Below are 20,302 nucleotides of genomic sequence, written 5' to 3' on the forward strand. Positions count from 1 at the left end.
GTATTTCAGTGAAATTCAAGAATAACGTTTTAGGTTTCCATTGGTATCATATGTTTCCTTTCTTCACAGTTGCTGCTGGTACTGAATCCAGAGAGGTGAACAGATTCCCCCTTCTTAATAATACAACCAAAGCAACATCAGTTGTGACAGAGGAGAGAGCAGAGGGGATCCCTGATTCAACAGACATTACTCATTATTGAAGGCTGTGAAAGAGGTTGATAGACTAACAACCTTGGCTGATCCTCTGGGGATAGATAAAGTAAAAGCTACACAATAATAATTTTTGCTCTTTCATCTTGAAATGGGAAAGGCTCCATTAGCCTTACAGTGGCCTTCCGAGAATACGGCCTCAAACTACTCTTTCCAATATGGCCTTCCTAGGTCCCTAAGTGGTAGAAGGGAAAATAGGGAATTGTGTTTGAATTGACTGAACAAACATTTGATGACAGAGAAATCACAACAGAATACAAAAAAGATTTCCCAATTCATAGTTCTACTCTAGTATGTCAGTATGAGTATTCAATATAACAAGCTGCCATGCTATAATGAATTCAGAGGACTTTTTTGTTTATTTGTTTAGTTGATAGTTAGTTTAAGAGATTTGGCCATAATACCCCATCAGTCATAAGTCTGTGCTTTTCAACAAATATCAAATTTTTTTGTTCTCTCAGATGAAATTATTTTTAAACATTTCCCTGTTGGATTTAATAATATTCTTAAGGAAAAGTCATACCTATGTGAGTTATTTTTTTTAAAATTGAGATTTCAGCATAAAGTAACTATAATAGTGAGTCATTCCAAATCCTCATTATGCAAATTACTTGTTTGAGAGATGTTACATAGCAATTATTGTGAAAAAAACTGACACAGAGTTGTGTAAGATGCCTCACAAACTAATGATGATTAAATTTTGGAATAGAGCACTTCTTTATTAATGATGGGTTAGTAGGCTATATTTTTAGGAATAATCCTGAAGAATAATACTTGAGAAAATAATTAGAATCAGTAGTTGGGCAAGGATTGGAACTTACACTCAGTAATGACCTACATAATTCTGGTATCAAGGGATCTCCTCTTGGAGACTTTTTCCTCTTTAGGTAACTAATCAGATATTTAAAGTAGTAAATTTCATTGATCCCATCTGGAGAGAATGTTGAAACTACAGTGTAGTAAGAAATAATTTTAAAATTGAAATATTGACTGATTTTTCTTCTCATAAGCAGAGATAGTTGTTTCTGATAAATTTTCTTGTTTTAATTATTTATTTGGCTAACAGTGCACCTAAAACAACAGTTTTCATCAACCCTGAGAGCTAAGCCTAAACTCTCATAGTAGGATCTATTATGACCTTATTTTTTTCCTTGCAAGGATAAATTGCTTAGCAAGAGATATGAATTCAATGTGTTTAACTGTGACTAGATATTTTTTGTGTGTGTATATGAAAGATAGATATTTCAGTTTTTCCAACTATCACTTCCCCTAGCTCAAACTAACCAATTGGTTGAGTAAACAGGTCATACAATGCCCAGACTCTATATAATCAAGAATTTCGAACTCTTTTGTAAGACAGTAGTTATATATGTTCCTTAGATTTTAGAAGATAGCTGACTATATTCCAGAGATGATATAAATCTTCATAATGAATTATTTTAAATTGTTAAATTAGTTAAATTACTCTTACTGTCAACATAAACTATCTAATTCATTTATAGTATAATTTGTTTCAGGGGCAAAGTTTGTTTGAAAGGGGAATTATTAGCAAACATTTTGTGTGTGCTCATGGTTAGTACATGTCAGAATCAGTTCTAATTGTTTTCTGAGTTATTACTAATCCAGTCTTTACTTTTGAGAGAAGTACTGCTATTACATTGCAGATGGGGAAATTGAGACACACAATATATGTACATACTTGTGCAATGTCTTCTAGTTAGTGAGGGCTGGAATTCAAACCCAGACAGTCTGACTCCAGAGCCCATATTCTAAAGCAGTATGGCTATGTTGCTTTCCTAAACAAGGGCAAAAGCTGATTTTTATAAGGTAAATGATACTGTCTTCTTAATTAGAGATGTATGTTAAATTGACCAAAGACTTTATCTTTAGGCGCTGTTTAATTATAACAATCAAACTCATGAATCAGAAATCCTTGGTACATGGTCTGTCTTGGAGAAGTTCATTTTTTTGTTGTTTGTAGACTTTTATGCTCACAGATTAATGCTGTCTTCTCACCTGACACTTAATATTTTGGCAAGATATAGGGCAGATCTGCAGTTGTTGTGAGACACCTGTCATGTGCAACATATTAGGTTAACATCTTGAAGAGTAATGATGGGTGAGCAATAATTGAGATAAGCACAAATGCTTAATGACAGATGCCAGCAGATGCTGTGCAAAGTTCTGAGCCCTCTAGCAACATGGTCGTTGTTATGGTTTATGAAGTAGTTTACTGATTTCTTGATTTTTCTATGATATTTAGATGGTTCCAGTATATGGGTGTCTAGATTTAAAGGATCACTTGATTTAGATTGCAAATAACTAGTAAGATTGAGGATTTTTCTTCATTTAGTAAGCGCCTTGGAGTTTAACTTAAAAGAGAAAAAAGTCCTTTACAAGTTTTACTCTCTATAGATGATGCTTTGACACAATCATTGCCAAACTTGAAATTTGTTTCCTAAAACTTTAACCCACCACAGAATGAAAAGTCAACCTGGTCAAGTGTTAGGAATATGGGAGCATCTTGGTGCCTTCATCTCTGAAGCTTAATATGCCTCTAATCAGTTTCTTAACTTTCCTCAAATCTCCCTTTCCTCAACTTTAAATTGGAAATTATTTTGTGGATGTTGTTGGGAAGCTTCTCAAGATTTGATTACCTTTGACTATAGGATCATTCTGAGAATGATGCCATCCATGTCTTGGCAACTTCTTTCTGACTTTTATAAGCTGTTCTTCCTCTTTGTTCTCTACAAGTCTCATGTTACTGAGGGCTGCAACATATACAACTACCCAGTGCCCAGTATTTATCCCTGAATTAGGCTGTGGGTCTGAGTCTTTTTGTGCTTGTGACCTAGACAAGTAAACCCAAAAGGGCCTGCAGAGAGTGGAATATAGTATAGTATTTTCCAGATTTGTCTGCTACTGAGAATCATGTAGTTTGTCTATATTTCCAGACCCTTCCTGTAGAGATTCTGATTTAGTAAGGCAGAAATGGGGCACAAGAATATATATCTTAATCAGAAATGCAGATGATTTTGATGATAAGGCATGCATGGGAAACAAGAATAAGTTTTAGTGTCTAAGACTAAGTCTAAATCTCTCTGCCACCTACCAGCTCTCTAATTACTTAAGTATCTGAGTTCTGATTTATAGGTACCTAATACAGATGTCAATTCCTTTTTTCATAGGAATTGCTGATGAAGACCAGAGTAAGGAAACCTTAAGTGGCTAGTTCGTTGCTTCATTGCTCTGCTACGTCTTAGCACTTCCTGGTACAGTGGGTCATATTTAAAAACTGGCTCTCCAGAAAAGCAAAACCCTTTGTTTGCCTAATTTTGTGGTAGTGAATGTCAACTTACAAATATTTTCTCACTGACTGTTAGTTGGGAACGAATTCACTTCATATGAGGAGGTTGGAGTTGCTCTAACACACGTCTCATACCCATCAGTTCTTTCTCTCTTCCTTCTTCCTATCCCCCTCTTTTCCTATCCCCTTGATCTCTGTCTTCCTCTCCTCTTTCTTGCTCATCAGTGAAGTCACTTTCTAGAGAAAGTAGAATGAATTTTTGCATCATTTTTGTATTCTTTTATAAAACAATTTTTGAGCCTCTCTATGTCAGAAACTAGGGATACCTAATTGATTATTACAATTTACTTTCTACACTTTATATCTGACCAGATGAGCAACATGGAAGGAAAATCATGCAAATTGGAAAAAATGGCCCTACCGCAGACAAATGGTTTACACTTTCATTTGCACTCCCCAGCATTTCCTATCAATCTTTCTGTCCATCTCTCCTTCTAGATACTCTATTTTTGCTCTGTAATTTGCTCTAGTGATTATCACCTCTTTTTCTCTATATATTGTCAATTTCCTTCTCTCTGTTGCTTTGACCTATTACATGGTAAATTGTTTTCCACCTTAAAAAAAAACAGCAAAAACAATTTCAACAATAAATAGCTGCCATGACCCCTTTCACTTTACTATACAATCCATTCCTTCACACTTAAAATTATTGAAAGACTTGGCTCTGTGTGTCTTCATTTCCTCACCTTCCCTTCTTTCATCTTAACTCTCTTCCAATTGATTTCTGCTCCTACCAGTTTAGTGAAACTGTTTTTCTTTAAAAAGCCAAACTGCCAAATGCAATGGACCCATCAAAGTCCTTATCTTATAGAAGCTCTCTATTGCCATTGACATGGCTAAGCCAGATTTCCTTGACTATCTTCTCTCATTCAATTTCAGTGCACATTACTGGACTGGTTCCTTCAATTTCTGACTGTATATCCAGGTTCTGACTTACTTAATGGAGTTTTGCATGGTAACTTTGTGGTTCTCAAACTCAATGTATAAGAACCACTTGGAGTGTTTGTTAAAACACTGATTGCTCGACCCTAGAATTTATGATTCTATGGCATCTTGGGTAAAGAATGAAAATTTGCATTTCTAATGAATTTTCAGGTGGTGCTTTATCCAGCTGGCTAGGGGCCACACTAAAAGAATCATTGTGCTAACTCCATCTTGGACTCCTCTTTTATTTCTTGGCCCTAACTATTGGTTTGGTCTGTGATTTAGACACTAGGCTCACTCTTCTCCTCAATAAAATATTCTGCATAAATGAACTCATCACGTCTCATGGTTCAAATACCTATACTATAAATTTCCAAAAATGTTGTAAACCTCATGGTCAGCTTTAGATTAGTATATCCAACTGTGTACTGGACATTTCTTCTTAAATGTGCCATTGGAATGTCTTGCCCCTTGCTAGTCGATGGTAGAGCTGATACTTGAACTGAAGTCTGTTTCACTCAAATTCCCTGTTTTTAATGACCACCTTTTATCTGCCATTAATCTCATCTAATAATTATGCTTGTTTCGACCTCCTTTTCTTTAGGAATATGAAGACTTCTGTGTCAGTGGTCCCCCAAAACACCATCAGGTATGATGATTCACCAGCAAGAGTCCAAGGATTCTGTGTATAGTTGTACTTACAATCATGATTTATTACAGTGAAGGGGTATGAAGCAAAATAAGCAAAGAGAAAAAGTGCATGGGGCAAAGTCTGGAAGAAACCAGGCCTAAGATACCAAGAGTCCTCTCTAGTTTTTTCTCATAGCACTTTCACTTTCTGTCTTGTATTATATTTACTTTTGCACATGTCTTATCTCTATTTGATAAATTCTTGAAAGGAAAACCGAGGTCTCACTATCTTTAACCCCCATGTTAGTCCCCAATAGCTCAAAATTTAACGCTTAGATTTTAATAAATATGTTGAGTGAGTTAATAAACTTAGCTAAAAGTGAAAGATCTGCCCTTTATTTTGAAAAAGTTATTTGTTTTCTTCTGAGGAGTCATTTGTAAACGTTACTAATAATAAAATCCCCATTAAATGAAAAGAAACTTAGTGGAAAATTTAATTGGAAATTAATTACAAGTCTCTATGTCTAAAATGTCTTGCCATATAATTTAATTTAGGGAAACTGGAATTGTGCTTTATTTTTAAAAACTGCATCAATTTTTAGGGTTTTATAGGCTTTTATTTTCCTTTTCCCCTTTAAAATAATATTTCAGTAGAAATGACTGCTTAAATAGGGCTATGCTAAATTATATACACAGAATTTACTTTTAAGGCTAAGTGAAAATGGTGAACTATTCACCCAAAGAAACTGTTTTTTTCTTGGTATTAGAGACTTGATATTGATTAATTAGTTTCCATAAATTATGTATTGTCAGTTGAGCAAAGTTATATATTCTCAGTGCCTTTATAAAGAGAACCACAGGAATGTATAATTTGTTCACGATTGTTTTTATTTTTTATCAGTTGTTCAGTGTATATGTTCTTTAGTAATAGTAATTCAAAAATTTTTTTATAGACAGCAAAAGAAAACCAAAGAACAATTTACTCACAGACATTGCTAGGTTTTGTGTGTGTGAATGTATGTACAAGCATGTATATATAGGTACGTGCAATTTCTCTATATAAATATAAACAAAAAGATTTTTAGCAAGTATATATATATGTATATATGAAGATGTTATCAAACCTTAGTATGCTGCAGTCATTTTTAAAATGCTAATAAGGGTGGCATATTGAAGTCCCATTTCTAGTCTCTGATGAAAAGTTATTTGGAGATATGCCATTGTCATAAGTCTATGGAAACCATAAGCATGTTGTCTGTGGTTACAATATGGGAGATGTGTGTTAGCAACATCATGCACCATTCTAATGGTGCCTTATCTAGTCTACTGTGACAAATAATTCTACTCAGCTTGTCAGTGTGACAGCTGAGACTTTTTGCTTAGATGCCTTGACAGTGCTTGTATTAAACAGCCAGAGCCATACACTCCATTAAGTTTCTGTAAAATGAACTGTCTGCTTCTTGCTGTTTTGCTGATAGTGGCAGCAGTTGTAAGCTAATCCTCTCCAGTTGTGGATTGCTCAACTGAGTGCCTTCACTCATTGACAGGTAGTAGATCCCATAGTTTTAGTAGAGTGGCTACAAGGTTGATAGCTATGATAGGCAAAACATAATTCATTTCAAAATATATTTCTTTAGTGGGTATTTACTTTAAATTAGGCTGCAAAAATGTCTCTAAATAGGAGAAAACTGACTTTCTAGATGGTGAAATGATTGATGGTTCTTTCTCAATACATATTTATTCATAAGCTCTTTGTACAAAAGGCATAAACATGAGGGATGTATCTCTGAGTAACTGTCTACATGTAAGGCTATGTGTGCCAATGAAAGCTATACATTCCTGTTTACATGGAAGTAAACTTAAGAGTAAGTAAATGAATAATATTCAATTTCTTAACCAAAACCAAATCATTGGAAATACTGATACCTGATTGTTTGAAAATATACAGGGGGAAACATAACTTTGAGTTGTTTTCTTCTCTCAGTGAGTGGAAATCCCTTTTAGGTTATGTCTTATTATAAGTATGAATTATGTTAAACTTCTGTGCTCCTGTATTTTTTCTCTTACAGAAAGTGTAAGTGTTATAATCCTTCTCTAGATGTTGCAAAGACACTTTTATCTACTTTACCTTGAATTTGACTTGAGAAGCCATTGAAAACCTTGGTGCTCCATTTGTAGGTAGCCTCTATATTCTATCTGTCATCACTAGGCCTTATGAATGATGGAGTAAGTCTTTGAAGAGGACAAAAAAGGACAGAAGTGTTTACAGGGTTGAACATTAATCTTAATAGAAGTGTTAAAAATCCATTGCTAGTTCAAAGAAATTGTACTTAGGAATAACATATTTGTATATTCTTTATAATATTCTAATTTTTTTCTCAAAAAATTTATTGTAACCTTCTATACTCTTAACAATGCCTCATTGGATGTATTATGCCTAATAGCACTTCAATGAAATGTAGTTTCAGTATGGTTTCTGAACACATTTTTAGCAGATGTTAGTGATTATGTAGATTTTTAAATTAAACTGTGCTCTTCTCCCCAAAGCTTTTAGATTTCTAGCATAGGGATGATGTACATTTTTGGTTGTATATGAGTAATCCTTAGTGTGTTATTATCTTTGCCTTAGAGTATAAACTCTATAAGTTAATGTTATAAAGATGAGGAAGAATTTTTTTCTACTAGGTTGGGGAAATTTTATGCTGTAATAAACCCTTCTCCAGTATGGAGTTCATTAACTCTTGAAACTGCACAGCCAACAATTAGAGCCTAAAACAGCAATTTTACAAATAACTTAGTGCTCTGTAATAGTACATTTACCTCACGAAAGGTGACTATTTCCTGCTGTAAGCCATTTTCCAGGCAACGTTTTCCTAGGGCAAAGAAAATTATTTTTTATTATTATAGAAGAAAAGAAGGTTTTATTGAGTAAGAAAGTAGACCCAGCAAAGGCTTGCGTGCTGGTCCAAGTGAACTTCAGTTGGGGAAGAAGCTATTAGTTACATCAAAGAATGAAGCCGGTAGCCTTTCTTTTAGGAAAGCCTAGAAACTGAGACTGTTCTGTTCTATCTATCTTCAGTGACTAGAAAACAGTCTTTTGGTGATGCTTTAGACAATGTCCCATAAATCCTTCTGTCTCAGTATCTTCTGCATGTGTTTCACTTTGAAATGTTAGTTGTACCATCAGTTGATAGAAATGACTTTTCTCTTTCTACTCCCTCTGTTAAAAAAAAAAAAAAAAAGATTGGAAGAATCGGGGAATGCAGGAAACAGCCTCAAAAAGCAGCAGCAGCACCACAGAAAGCATTCATAAGAATGTCTTTGGGGGGTTTTAGGAAGATGTTTTACTTGCTTCTTATAAGCCTGAGGAAAAATTGCAGGAGAATTTGATTTGCTTTTTTTAGAGATCTAAATTGCTGATTATATTAGTAAAGCTTACATCATCTGAAAATGACATTTGTATGTGATTTTCTCTTTCTCACTCCCTTTTCCTCCTTCTTTCCTTTTCCTCTTCTTTTCCTCTCCCTCTCCCTCACCCTCTCCCTCTCCTTTTCCCTCTCCATCTCTTTTTCTCTATATATTTATATCCTTCTTACTATTAACCAAGTTTGCAGTCTATGCTAGGATTTTAAATATACATTTTAAAGTGAGAGAATACCCAATATGTAGGAGGTACTTAAAATTTACCTCCTAATGAATGAATGAGTAAACAAATACCTAGGTTTCATTTATTAAATCAAACTATAGCTCTGAAACTTATAGAAAGTCTCTGGAACACATGGAACTAAAATCTGATACAGTCCTTTAAAATGGTCTGTACGAGCCATTTATGAATCTAAGCAATTTATGTTGTGCTTATATTAGTTGTTTAATAACATTATATAAATTACATGTGAATACAAGGGACCTATTTTGCACTAAAAGAGTAACTAATTTGCCCTCCTGTACCTAGGTGTTGGTCTTAGAGTATATATGGTGTGCCTACATTGCACATAACACAGTATATGATGTTGCAAATATATGGAAGAACATGTTTTGTTAAAGGTATAATAGATTAGATGAGGAATATAAAATTATCATTAACTTTAATACTACTTTTTATCCAAATACCTTAGAATACACTTAAAAATGCAACAAAACCTATATAAACATAGGGTACTTCTCCAGTGAAGTTGGGACTAGTGTGAACATTGCACCTCATAGTAATTTTAGTATGTGCTATTTTATTAGTAATAGAAACATGTATTTTTTGCACAAGGCCCTGAATGATGGTCAACTGTATATACATCAAGTCAGAGTATTGCAGTGGTATTCTGGGACCATTCATTCAGAGCCATTCTAAATTAAACTGGCACTTGCAATTTCTAGTACTAAGAGGTATGTTTATACTCTCTTACAGAATGAGTATAAACTCATTCTGCCCTGTGGTAGTATGCAGAGTACATGCTGTTTGGGTATTAAATCTGATGCCAAAATCATGTGAATTTCCTTATTCACTATATAGCTCTCTGTGGACTGCAAAAAAAGTAGATACTACTAAGTCTCCCACTAGCAAAGCACATGCAGTGTGTGCCAGTTTTCCTAGGTTGGGAAAATAAATTCTAGAGATTTTGGTGTAATATAACACTTAGCTGTTCCCCAGAATAGAAACATATGTAGTTTCTATTCTTGGTAACCTGGTATTCTTGATTACTTGTTAAGGAAATCAAGATTTCAGTATACACACATTTAGATTTTTAGATGTACTCATTTAGTAGTCATATATACTCATTCAATACTCATTAACTATTAACATTCATTGTCAAAAGAATAAGAATAATTTGTCTCAATATCACGGTTAGGGAAAATAACTAAAATGATACAATTTGATGTTTTGAGTTTATTTCATTTAGTCAGTCAACTTTTTTTGGTATCAGATATTCTGTTAGGATTCAGAAATACAAAGATAAAAAAGACATAATTTTTGCCCTTAAGCAAGGCTTTTAGTATACCACGATTGAGAAGGTAAATCTGATTGAGAAAATGTGGCCCCAATTTTTCTTTTCAAGTTAGAATATTTTTGCATACTTATAGAAATAATTCATCTAGTGTTTTTGAAAGTATGTCTGCTAAGTACCAAGCTCTGTGCTATTTATGTATATTAAAAAGAACACTAAAAGAAGGAAATAAAACATACATTTGATCATAAGAATTTCATTATAAATCTTTTTACTTAAAGTTTTAAAAAACTTGGACATTTCAGAACAATTGTACAACTTGTACAATTTAATATAAAAATCTAATATGGTAGTACAAATGCTTCTTTACTGGAAAAAGATGTTAAAATAGCACAGAATGAATTTAACCTGTCAATCCAATTTTTGGAAGTAATGAAACAAGCTGTATGTAAATAGTGGAGTTGATCAGAATCCAAAAGAGATCATCCTGACATTATTAATTAGACCTACATCTATAGAGTGGTTTTTCTTCCATGATAGATACCCTTATGTTCTGTTATTCACTGAAGGATTAAATGAAAAAAGGCATCTGTGGTTCTTCATAAAATGCTACTAATTTAGAAGGTGTAAAAACAGGACTGATTTGTCAAAGATAATTTATAAACTGACTGGAGAAAGGACCTATTTTCTTCTGTTCAATAGGAATTTTTAAAAATAAATTAGTATAACTATGTTTGTAAACTTTAAATTCTTGGTCTCTAAGAAAGGAATACATAATATATGAACTTGTCCTCTAAAAAGAATTGTAACTGGCTATTCTCCATCTTCTCCAAAGTTAAAAGAGGAAAGTATCTTTAATTGTAGAAGGAAGAAACTAGTTTAGATAATAAGAAGAAATTCTTGACAGCATTAAATCCAGAACAGGCTATCTAAAAAGGTTTTAAATTTTTCTTTCTAGATGCCTTTTAATATTTTAATACATAGTAACTCAACATGGAAAGTTTAGGTAGAGTCATTTCTTAAAGAGTATATACAAAATGATTTCCAGAGGTCAATATAGCTCCATAATTCTATGCTTTCATTACCCATTCTTAAATTTGCTCCATAAATTGCTTGTCCACTTTTAGTAAATTGCTGTATTTCCTAGAGAAGGTTGAATAAAGATTCTCATAAATTCAGTGGTGCTGTACTATGGCAAAAAGTTATGAGTAAAGTATCAAAGTATTAAATTCTGTCAACTCTCCGTGATCTCCATCCACTAGGGCTTTAAAATGTTTTCACTCATTCTACTTAAGGATCCCAGACACTAATAAGATTTTTGTTTACTGTAGCAAAGAAGTACACAGAAGAAAAAGGCTTTTGAGTTAAAGCAGTTATTTCCTGGCCTGAGAACTAAATGAACCAAAAAAACTCAGGACTCAAACTTGGGCTGATCCACTGAAAGCTGTAAGAAGCACAAGAAAGTTTCTGCAGTGTTATAGGCTAAGGAAGAGGGATACCTTTCCATCTGTTTTGAGTCCAGACTTTTAAGATATGGTTTCTTTTTTTAGCAATCACAACCAAATATAAGTTCAGAGGTACCTTGAATGACTCAATATAGTTCTTCTAAAAATATTCTTCTCCTTACATGAACATTGAGACCTACTTTAAGTCTTATTTTGGTTATAATAACAGCTATTAAAAGAAAAAAATGTTAGTTTAAGTACTGAAAACAGTTTTAAAAACTGACAATTGTTAGTTAAACCAAAACAAAGGATATTTAAGGGGATAAAATAGTTACAATAACCCATCAGTAAGAATGACAGAAAGTTTATAAATAAATAATTGTGCCTAAGACTGATTATTTTAAAAATAATGTAAAAATGGTTCAAAATAAAAACAAAAGTTGCCTTTTCAGATTGTTAGCCAAGGTTGAAGCAATCCCTCATAGACATCAAAATTCTATTTATGCCAGTTTTTACTAGTGGGAGACAGATGTGTAGATAATATTGCTTCTAGTATCCTGTTACGGATGTTTTGTAAAATTGTTTAAAGTCAAATATGTATTTCTCTTTAAATGTTCTGAGCAGGATTTTCATTTATACATTGTATTTAAATTAGCCTGAATACCCTTTCCAGTCCCAGAACCCTGAGTTTGCTTGACTTTTCATCATTTCTTTTTGTATCTTTCTGTATTTACAGTTGAAAAGTTGATGCCAAATTTTGTAAAACATGTTCTCTTCCATGCTGAGATCTGCTATGTCAACAGTCTCCCTGGAGCGTGTGCTTTAGTAATAAGCCTGGAAAATGGGGATTGATAAGGGAAATACTGACAGCTCCTTCTACAATAGGGGTGCTAGCCTGTGTTTCTGTAATTAGGGATGAGATTAGAAATAAGAGATGCTTTAGGTTTTCCATTCCAAGCCATGAAATGAAGGGATTTGAGTTTGTCTCATTTTTGGCAGATGGCAAATTTCAGTCATACTGCAGCTTTTTGAGACTGGCCACAAAAAGCCTGTTGTTCAAGTATGTTTTCTAAGCAAATAGTAACTGTACTTTGTTATTCTATTTGAACCACAGCTTGCTTTTTAAAATTAATTATTTCTGTGATTGTTTACTGAATGTCTTCAAATTTTATGTTCTTATTTCTTCCCACCGTTCCCAGAATTGAATGACCTCTCATCCATGATATAAAGATCATATAGCATCTTAGTTTGCCACAGAACTGCAGATGCAAAGTACCAGAAATGGGTTGGCTTTTATAATAGGAAATTTATTAGGGTAAAAACTTACAGTTCTGAGGCTGTGAAATGTCCAAATCAAAGCACTATGAGAGATGCTTTCTCACCAAAGTCAGCTGTTGTTAATCCTAGCATCTTATCATGTGGTGAAGATGGCCGGAGTCTTCCCCTCTAGAATTTACCACCTCCCAGATTTCAGCTGTGGGCAACCAGGCATAGGGCTGGCCTCTTTCTGGGCCTCCTCTCAGTCTTGACTGCTTTGCTTTCTGCCTGAGTTCAGCTGTGCGCTTTCAAGGCATATGATTCATCTCTCCCTAGGCTTCAATTCTTTGAGCCTCTCAGGGCTTCTCTCCTTGAGCTCCACTGTAGATGAACCTCAATTCCTTTCTCTCACAAGTCAGGATCAAATATGGCAGCTTCCTTTCTCTCTGCGTGTCTCCATTTATGTCAGCTACAGTAAGAGATTCAACTTGAGTCATGCCTCACTGTCATAGTCTAATCAAAAGGCTCTTCTCCCCCAGGAATGGGTTAGTTCAAAACCATAATCTTTCTTTTTTTGGGATTTGTAAAAGAACTTCAAACTGTCCTATAGCAAAATAGCAGTATTACTAATAGCAACAACAGTGATGTTTACCAAATGCCTTTTAAAATTTTTATTTTTAGTTTTTAAAGAGGCTTTAAATTACATAAATGTTACATCAAAAATATAGGATATTCCCATATTCCTTTCTTCCCCCCACACACACTTTCCCCCATTAGCAACATCTTTCATTAGTTTGGTACATTTATTACAATTGATGAACACATATCGAAGCATTGCTACTTAGTTTACATTGTAGTTAATCTGTGCTACTTGGCAAATTAATTAATTCTCTTGTCAGTTGATGCTATTATGATCTCCATTTTATAAATGAAGGAAACATTATCATATTTCTAAAGTGTGATTGAGCCCACATTCTCCATCACTGTACTGCACACCAGCCTATATTACAAAGAACTTATCCACTAGTAGCCATTTTACTTGTCAGTGTTAACCTCCTTGGTCATTCTTTCATTCTTTCATTTGACAAATATTAATTTATGTCTACTATATACTGGACACTGTGCCAATCTCTGGGAAGGCATATAGGAATGAATCATAGTCCCTGCCTTTAAGATGTTTACGGACTAATTAAAATAAATATAAATAGTACCTAAGAACAGGAATCCCAAAATGTGTATCGTGGCTCCCTGTGTACTCAGAAAACTCACAGAAATGTTGTAAAATATTTTAAAATTTTGTGGGAAACACAACAACATCTGTTGGACATTATGTGAACTGCTTTCAATGTATGTGGATTATTTTTTGCAAATCACTACTAAGCTAAAATGACATAAATAGTTTTCAAGTGGTTTAGGGTCAGCCACTGAATAAATGCAACTCTTAGGTATTTCTTGTACCCATGGGGAAAAAATTACTAAGGAAACCATGAAAGAGAAAAATTTAGGAACGTCTGACTTATGGAAGGTGGTTTGATACCTCAATTAATAGGTGGAATATGCATCACCATCCCATAGTCTTCAGGATTGGGGAATAAAATATGAACCAGAGTGGACTTATTGGTTTTCTACTTTAGACTTATTGTGATTCTAGCAATGGAAGAAATTATGTCATTGATGTGAGTACACTGGCCATTAAAATTGCTGAAGGCACAGAGAGGGAAAAAGAGGTGCAATATGGGGGCATTTTGGGGACTTAGTCTTGTTCTGAATGACATTGCATGGATAGATGTAGGACATTATATATCCTGCCATAACCTACCAAATGGACTGGGAGAGAGTGTAAACTACAATATAAACTATAATCCATGCTGTGTAACAAGTGCTTCAAAATGTGTTCATCAATTGCAGTGAATGTACCACATTAATGAAAGTTGTTGATGTGGGAAAAGGGAATGTGTGGGGAGTGGGGCATATGGAAATCCCCTATATATTTTTAATGTAATATTTTGTGTGATCTATGTATCTTTTAAAAATAAATTAAAATATATTTGAAAAAAAAAAAAAAGCATCCAGCAAACAAAACTGAACCAAGGAACTTTGGTAGGAACTCAGGATTCAGGAGAAAAAAAAATGGAACATTGAAATTGATGAAAATGATATTCAGTTTGGTACACAGAAATACTTGGGAATTTCCCTCACAGAGATATCTAAATAAATTTCATTTAAATGAACTTTAGTGGGTTCAGGAAAAGTTAATCTGAATTCAAAGTACAACAAATTTTTAGGAAATAGGTCAAAATGGTTTCCTTTTAGTGTGCTAGTTTACATTGATTTGACTTATGTGTAAATAATAAAAATATAATGGGCTATTGATCTTACTAATTTAATGATGGTTTTTTGACATTTTATTCTACTTCCTTTAATCTTAAGGAACATGAATGTACCAAATAGAAGAAGCATATTATACTATCACTTTAAGAATATATGATGATATAATAGCATCTCAGTGGATGGGTAGACATCTCAAAGTAAAATAACTGTAAATGTGAGGGAGAGATGTGCTTGGCAGTCTATATACTTCTAGTTTCCTCTAGTTCAGAATTGCTGCAATTTAAGACCTGGAGCACATTGAAATTGCTAGCAAAGTTCCCCTAGCTACTTTTTTTCATTAAAATATGATTATGTGATGCTAAGAGGATTTGTTGACAAGAGAGATAATTTTTATTGTAGGCATCTGTTTTCTAGTAAAAAAGGGAGAATCAATGGAATATAACAGTTGGATCATTTTATGGAAGATTAGAGAGATTACTACTGGGACTTGCTCCCATTATCTCAGAGCTAAGACTTAACTATACTTTTCATATCACCAACTGACAGGATGAACAATGAGAAAATATGAATGTTCCATCAGGGAGAGCATATGTAGGAGAACAAATATTCATGATATAAATGATGGCACTTAAGATCTGTCTATGCATGTGTGAAATGTAGAGGGACATTATAGAAAAGATCACTTTAATTAGGAAAAGAGGGTCTGGACTCAAACCTAGCTTCTGTCATTTATTTAGAAATAGGAACCTAAGTTAGTCATTTCATTTAAGCATATTGAGCATTAGTTTTCACAAATACAAAATTGCATGAAAGAAGCAAATGTGACAATTTTTTGGAAGAGTTTGAGCAGGATTGCTATTAAGTTTTCTTGGAATGCTTTTTATAGTTCACCTATGTAGCCATCTGATCCTGGACTTTCCCTTGGTGGGAGATTTTCTATGACTGATTTGATCTCTTGTAATTAGTCTGTTGAGGTCTTCTATTTCTTCTGGAGTCATTATAAGGTTCTTCCTATGTTTCTACGGATTTGTTCATTTCAGGTAAGTTATCTAATTTGTTGGCATACAGTTCAAAGAATCCTTTTATGATCCTTTTTATTTCTGTGGGGTCAGTAGTAATGTCCCTCCTCTCATTTCTGATTTTATTATTTGCAACTTCTCTCTTTTTTTCTTTGCTCTAATTTCTAAATCTCTGGTCAATGCCTTGAATATTTTTGATGATCTATTGCCAGAAACTACTAGTACTTTAAATTTTAACATTCTTATATCAATTTGCTGACAGATTTTCAGATCTTATTAATTTTTAATAGAAAATTATTCAAAGTTGCCTCCTACCATGTAAATAAAAGCAAAATTACTTTAATTAACTTTTTTAAAGGGAACACTGTCCAGATTTACTTGGAAAATAGGATGATCCATTTAGCTGGAAATTTGGATTAGCATTATGTTTTACACAAAATAATGAATTAGAATAAAATTGATTTAAAATATTATTTAGTGACTACTTAGCTATCTTATTTCAAGATATTTTAAAAATAGTTTACATTTGTTTGAAATGTTAAAATTGATGAAGCACGTCTACATATACTTTATGTAAGTTTATAAATTTTAAAAAGTTTGAAAAAGTAAGGGGAACTGCTGGAAGAGTCACAGGCCATTTTAGAATTATAAATTCTAGTCTTAAAGTCCTGTGCATATTTCATCCCATGTCATTGCATCGCTATTTTGAACATCAGCCATAAAGTCATTGGCATCATGTGAAGTGTGGGATGCACTGATCCTATGTAATAAACTGTTACTTTCAGAATAATTAATAGTTTTGTGGATCACAAGCTTTAAAAAGCAGGATAATCTTTCTCATCTGTAACTTTGAAAGCGACTTTTTAGTAGTCATTCAAACCTTTTTTGTGTGTGTGCTTTCTACTTATTTACTATTTCAAGCTAGTAGCCATTAAGGAGGGTTATTTTAAATTAAGCATATTATTTGAATGTAACTATTGTATTTGAAACACTTAGCAATGTTCATACTGCTATTGTTTACTAAGGATTCTCTTTAGGAAGTATTCATCTATTGATGACATTTTCCTATAGGTTCCAGAGAAGTGAATATTCATAGATAAACTGATCTGGACTATATCCTTAGAATTCTATTCCTGTAAGTTTCTTTGATTTAGTGGCTGAAAAGTCAGAATTCAAAGCATCCCTTTTAAGACCATGATATTCACATCATGACTAAAAACAAAAACACATAGAATATGGACATACTGGTGTTGATTTTTTTTCCTTTTGAAGACATTTTGTTTTTGTAAAACAAAACTAAGCTGGAAAAAAGCCCAAGTGGTAGGAAAAATTTAATAATAAATTTTTGAAAAAAATAGTGTAAATGTTGGAAATCCATTTTTATCTTAAAAAAACAATTATAAATATATGGGAAAATGTTTACATATTGGTATTAAAATATATTATTGTGAAAAATGTCCAAGTAAAAGAGAATACTTGGACACTATCCATATTTTGAATATTATCCAGCTCTTAAAAATGCTTTTAAAAATTGTTTTAACAAAAAAAATTCACAATATGTTATGTAAAGAAAATATACAGAACTATGCATACAACTTAAATTAAAATCATGGTTTATAGAAATACACATACATGTGTGCCCACACACATTTCTTTTTTATTTTTTTGTAATAGACTGAAATTCTATCAACCAAAATGCTAATTTCTCCAAGTGGTGGAATGGAGGTTGGGTCATTTTATTTTATCATGTATACTTTTATATATTTTTTCAAATATCTATATTGAAAATGCCTTCAAATATAAAATGGAAAAAATGAAAAAAAAACACTTAATTTGATTAATTCAAACTACTTAGGACCAACTATCAGGCATTATACAAATGCACATAAGGGAAAAATTAGTAGTTGAAGATGCAGTAGGGAGAGGCACAGACAGGATTGCAAACCTATTTTTTAAAAATTTGCGTTGAACCCTACTTAATTAATTTTTAAAAATTCAAAAGGCAACCTTTTCTAGTGAATTGCTAATATCTGATGTACTGCACACCATTATTCCTACTATCACAGAAATAAATGAGCATACAGGCACACCTATAATATTACCTAGGTGCAGTCATGTTTATATTTAACATTGTGACCTTCTTGCTGTGCAGAGAAAGATTAAAAACAGAGAAGAGTTGTTTTTTGAGTCCTGAATGAATCTGTAGTTGATTAATTCATGGAATATGACCTTTAGTTACCATACCCTTAAGACAAGGTGTCAAACAAGTGCTAGAAGCAGTTTATCTTCCAAAGACAGTACCAGTGTTTCAGAATAGAAAGGGGGAAAAAAAGGCTTGATCACTGAGTTAAGCATTTCCTTGCTATTTTTGAGTTTATTCTGTTAAACTATCCTCGGTAATTCTTTAGGGACTTTGACTGCAGCAGTCTTAGTTTCAAAAGTGTGAACATAAATTCTATCATAATATTGTTGAACTGGTAATTGTATATTGTAGTGTATTCCTAATCTTTTTTTAAGAAGATACCAGGGATCAAACCTGGAACCACATGTGTGGGAAGCAGGCACTCAACCATTTGAGCTACCTCCTCTTCCCAATATACTTTTTTAAAAAATAATTTTTATTTTCATTTTTAAAGGAGCTTTAGATTGCATAAATGTTACCTCAAAAAGGGGATTCCCATATACCCCATACCCGCCCCCCAACTTCCTGCCATTAACATCTTTCATTAATGTGGTACATTTTTTGCAATTGATGAGCACATATTGAAGCATTGCTACTAACCATGTTCTATAGTTTACATTATGTTTTACACATTGCTCTGCACAAATCTAATAGGTTTTGACAAAATGCTTAATGGCTGGTATCCGTCATTGTAATATGCAGAATGATTCCAGTGTCTCAAAAATGCCCCCTTTTACACCTATTATTCCCTCTCCATCCACTCAGAACCTCTGGTCACTGCTGTCTTTATATCAATTTTACAAGTTCTTCCATTACTAGAATAATAATATGTCTATTTTATTAAGTGCATAATTGCAGTCCCCCCTTATGTTTGTTCGGTCCTCTCTTTTGAGGATTTTAGATGGTTTTGCCCAATCTGCTTCTGAATGAGAGAGGGGTTTGATCCCACGGGGAAGACAGATGGAACTTTCTTGATTGCAGCTGAAGATACTCTCTACTTCTTAGATTGGGTGTTGTCCATTATCATCCTTTTGTTAGTTGTCCTGGGTGAGTCTGATGAACTGGAGAGTATGTATTGGCTGCAAGTCTGTTGAGATTTGGGGCTCACCTGGCATAGAACAGTTGGGAGATTTAAGTCTCCAGGACATATTTAACAAGTATAGTGCTAATTATAGATTCAAATAAGTGGGATAGCAAAATCATGTGTAGGAAAATTATAAATGAGTCTAACTCTGATACATTGTGGGAAATGGGTTATAAATATCTTTCAGAAAGATATATGCTCTCAAATTCTAAATTTTGACACCATTATCTTTTTTTTCTCATACATGAGAAGCCAGTGCTCAACCACTGAGCTACATCCACTCCCACCATTATCTTTTTTTTTCTTTTGAAGTTCCTGGGGCCAGAGGTTGAACATGGGACCTCATATGTGGGAAGCTGGTGCTCAAAAACTGAGCCATATGTGTTCCCTGAGTTGATTTTGCTTGTTATTTGTTTTTGTTTTTTCAAGAGGTACCAGGAACTGAACCTGGTACCTCCCATGTGGGAGGCAGGGGCTCAACTGCTTGAGCCACCTCCGCTCTCCCACTATTATTTTTTTAATTATTTTTTTAATACTGTGGACTTTTGGTTGAGGGCTAGCATTCCATTCTTTCATCCTGTTCTTACCTATTTATATATGTGAATATTATAGAGATTTTGAATACTGTACATGTGAAGCCAATGATCAAATAAAATGTGTTCCTTGATGAGTATGCAAAAAAATGAGAAATTTCACCTTGGACCATAGGATAAATTCCAGACCACAAGTGACTGGTTATCTCCAGAATTCTAAAATTAAAAAGATAGTTATTAGCATAATGTTATACATAAAGAATGTAGTGGCTGTCACTCTAAAACTTACAACAGAATATACCACTTGGAACAACTTTTAAATACAGTGTGATATGGTGGTTACTTTTTAAAATTGTGTTATAGTAATAAAGCTTTTTTATTTT

General features: G+C 33.4%; 1 protein-coding gene across 1 annotated transcript in view; it reads left to right on the forward strand.

The window, feature by feature from the left end:
• The window catches only part of LOC139438838 (uncharacterized), a 396,979-nt gene that overhangs the window by 206,051 nt on the left and 170,626 nt on the right, over window positions 1-20,302 (forward strand). The window contains exon 4 of the mRNA XM_071214469.1: window positions 5,106-5,150. Coding sequence (XP_071070570.1) covers window positions 5,106-5,150 — 45 coding nt within the window. The remainder of the gene's footprint in view (window positions 1-5,105; window positions 5,151-20,302) is intronic.

This window comes from Dasypus novemcinctus, chromosome 4 (assembly GCF_030445035.2).
Source record: "Dasypus novemcinctus isolate mDasNov1 chromosome 4, mDasNov1.1.hap2, whole genome shotgun sequence".
NCBI lineage: Eukaryota > Metazoa > Chordata > Mammalia > Cingulata > Dasypodidae > Dasypus > Dasypus novemcinctus.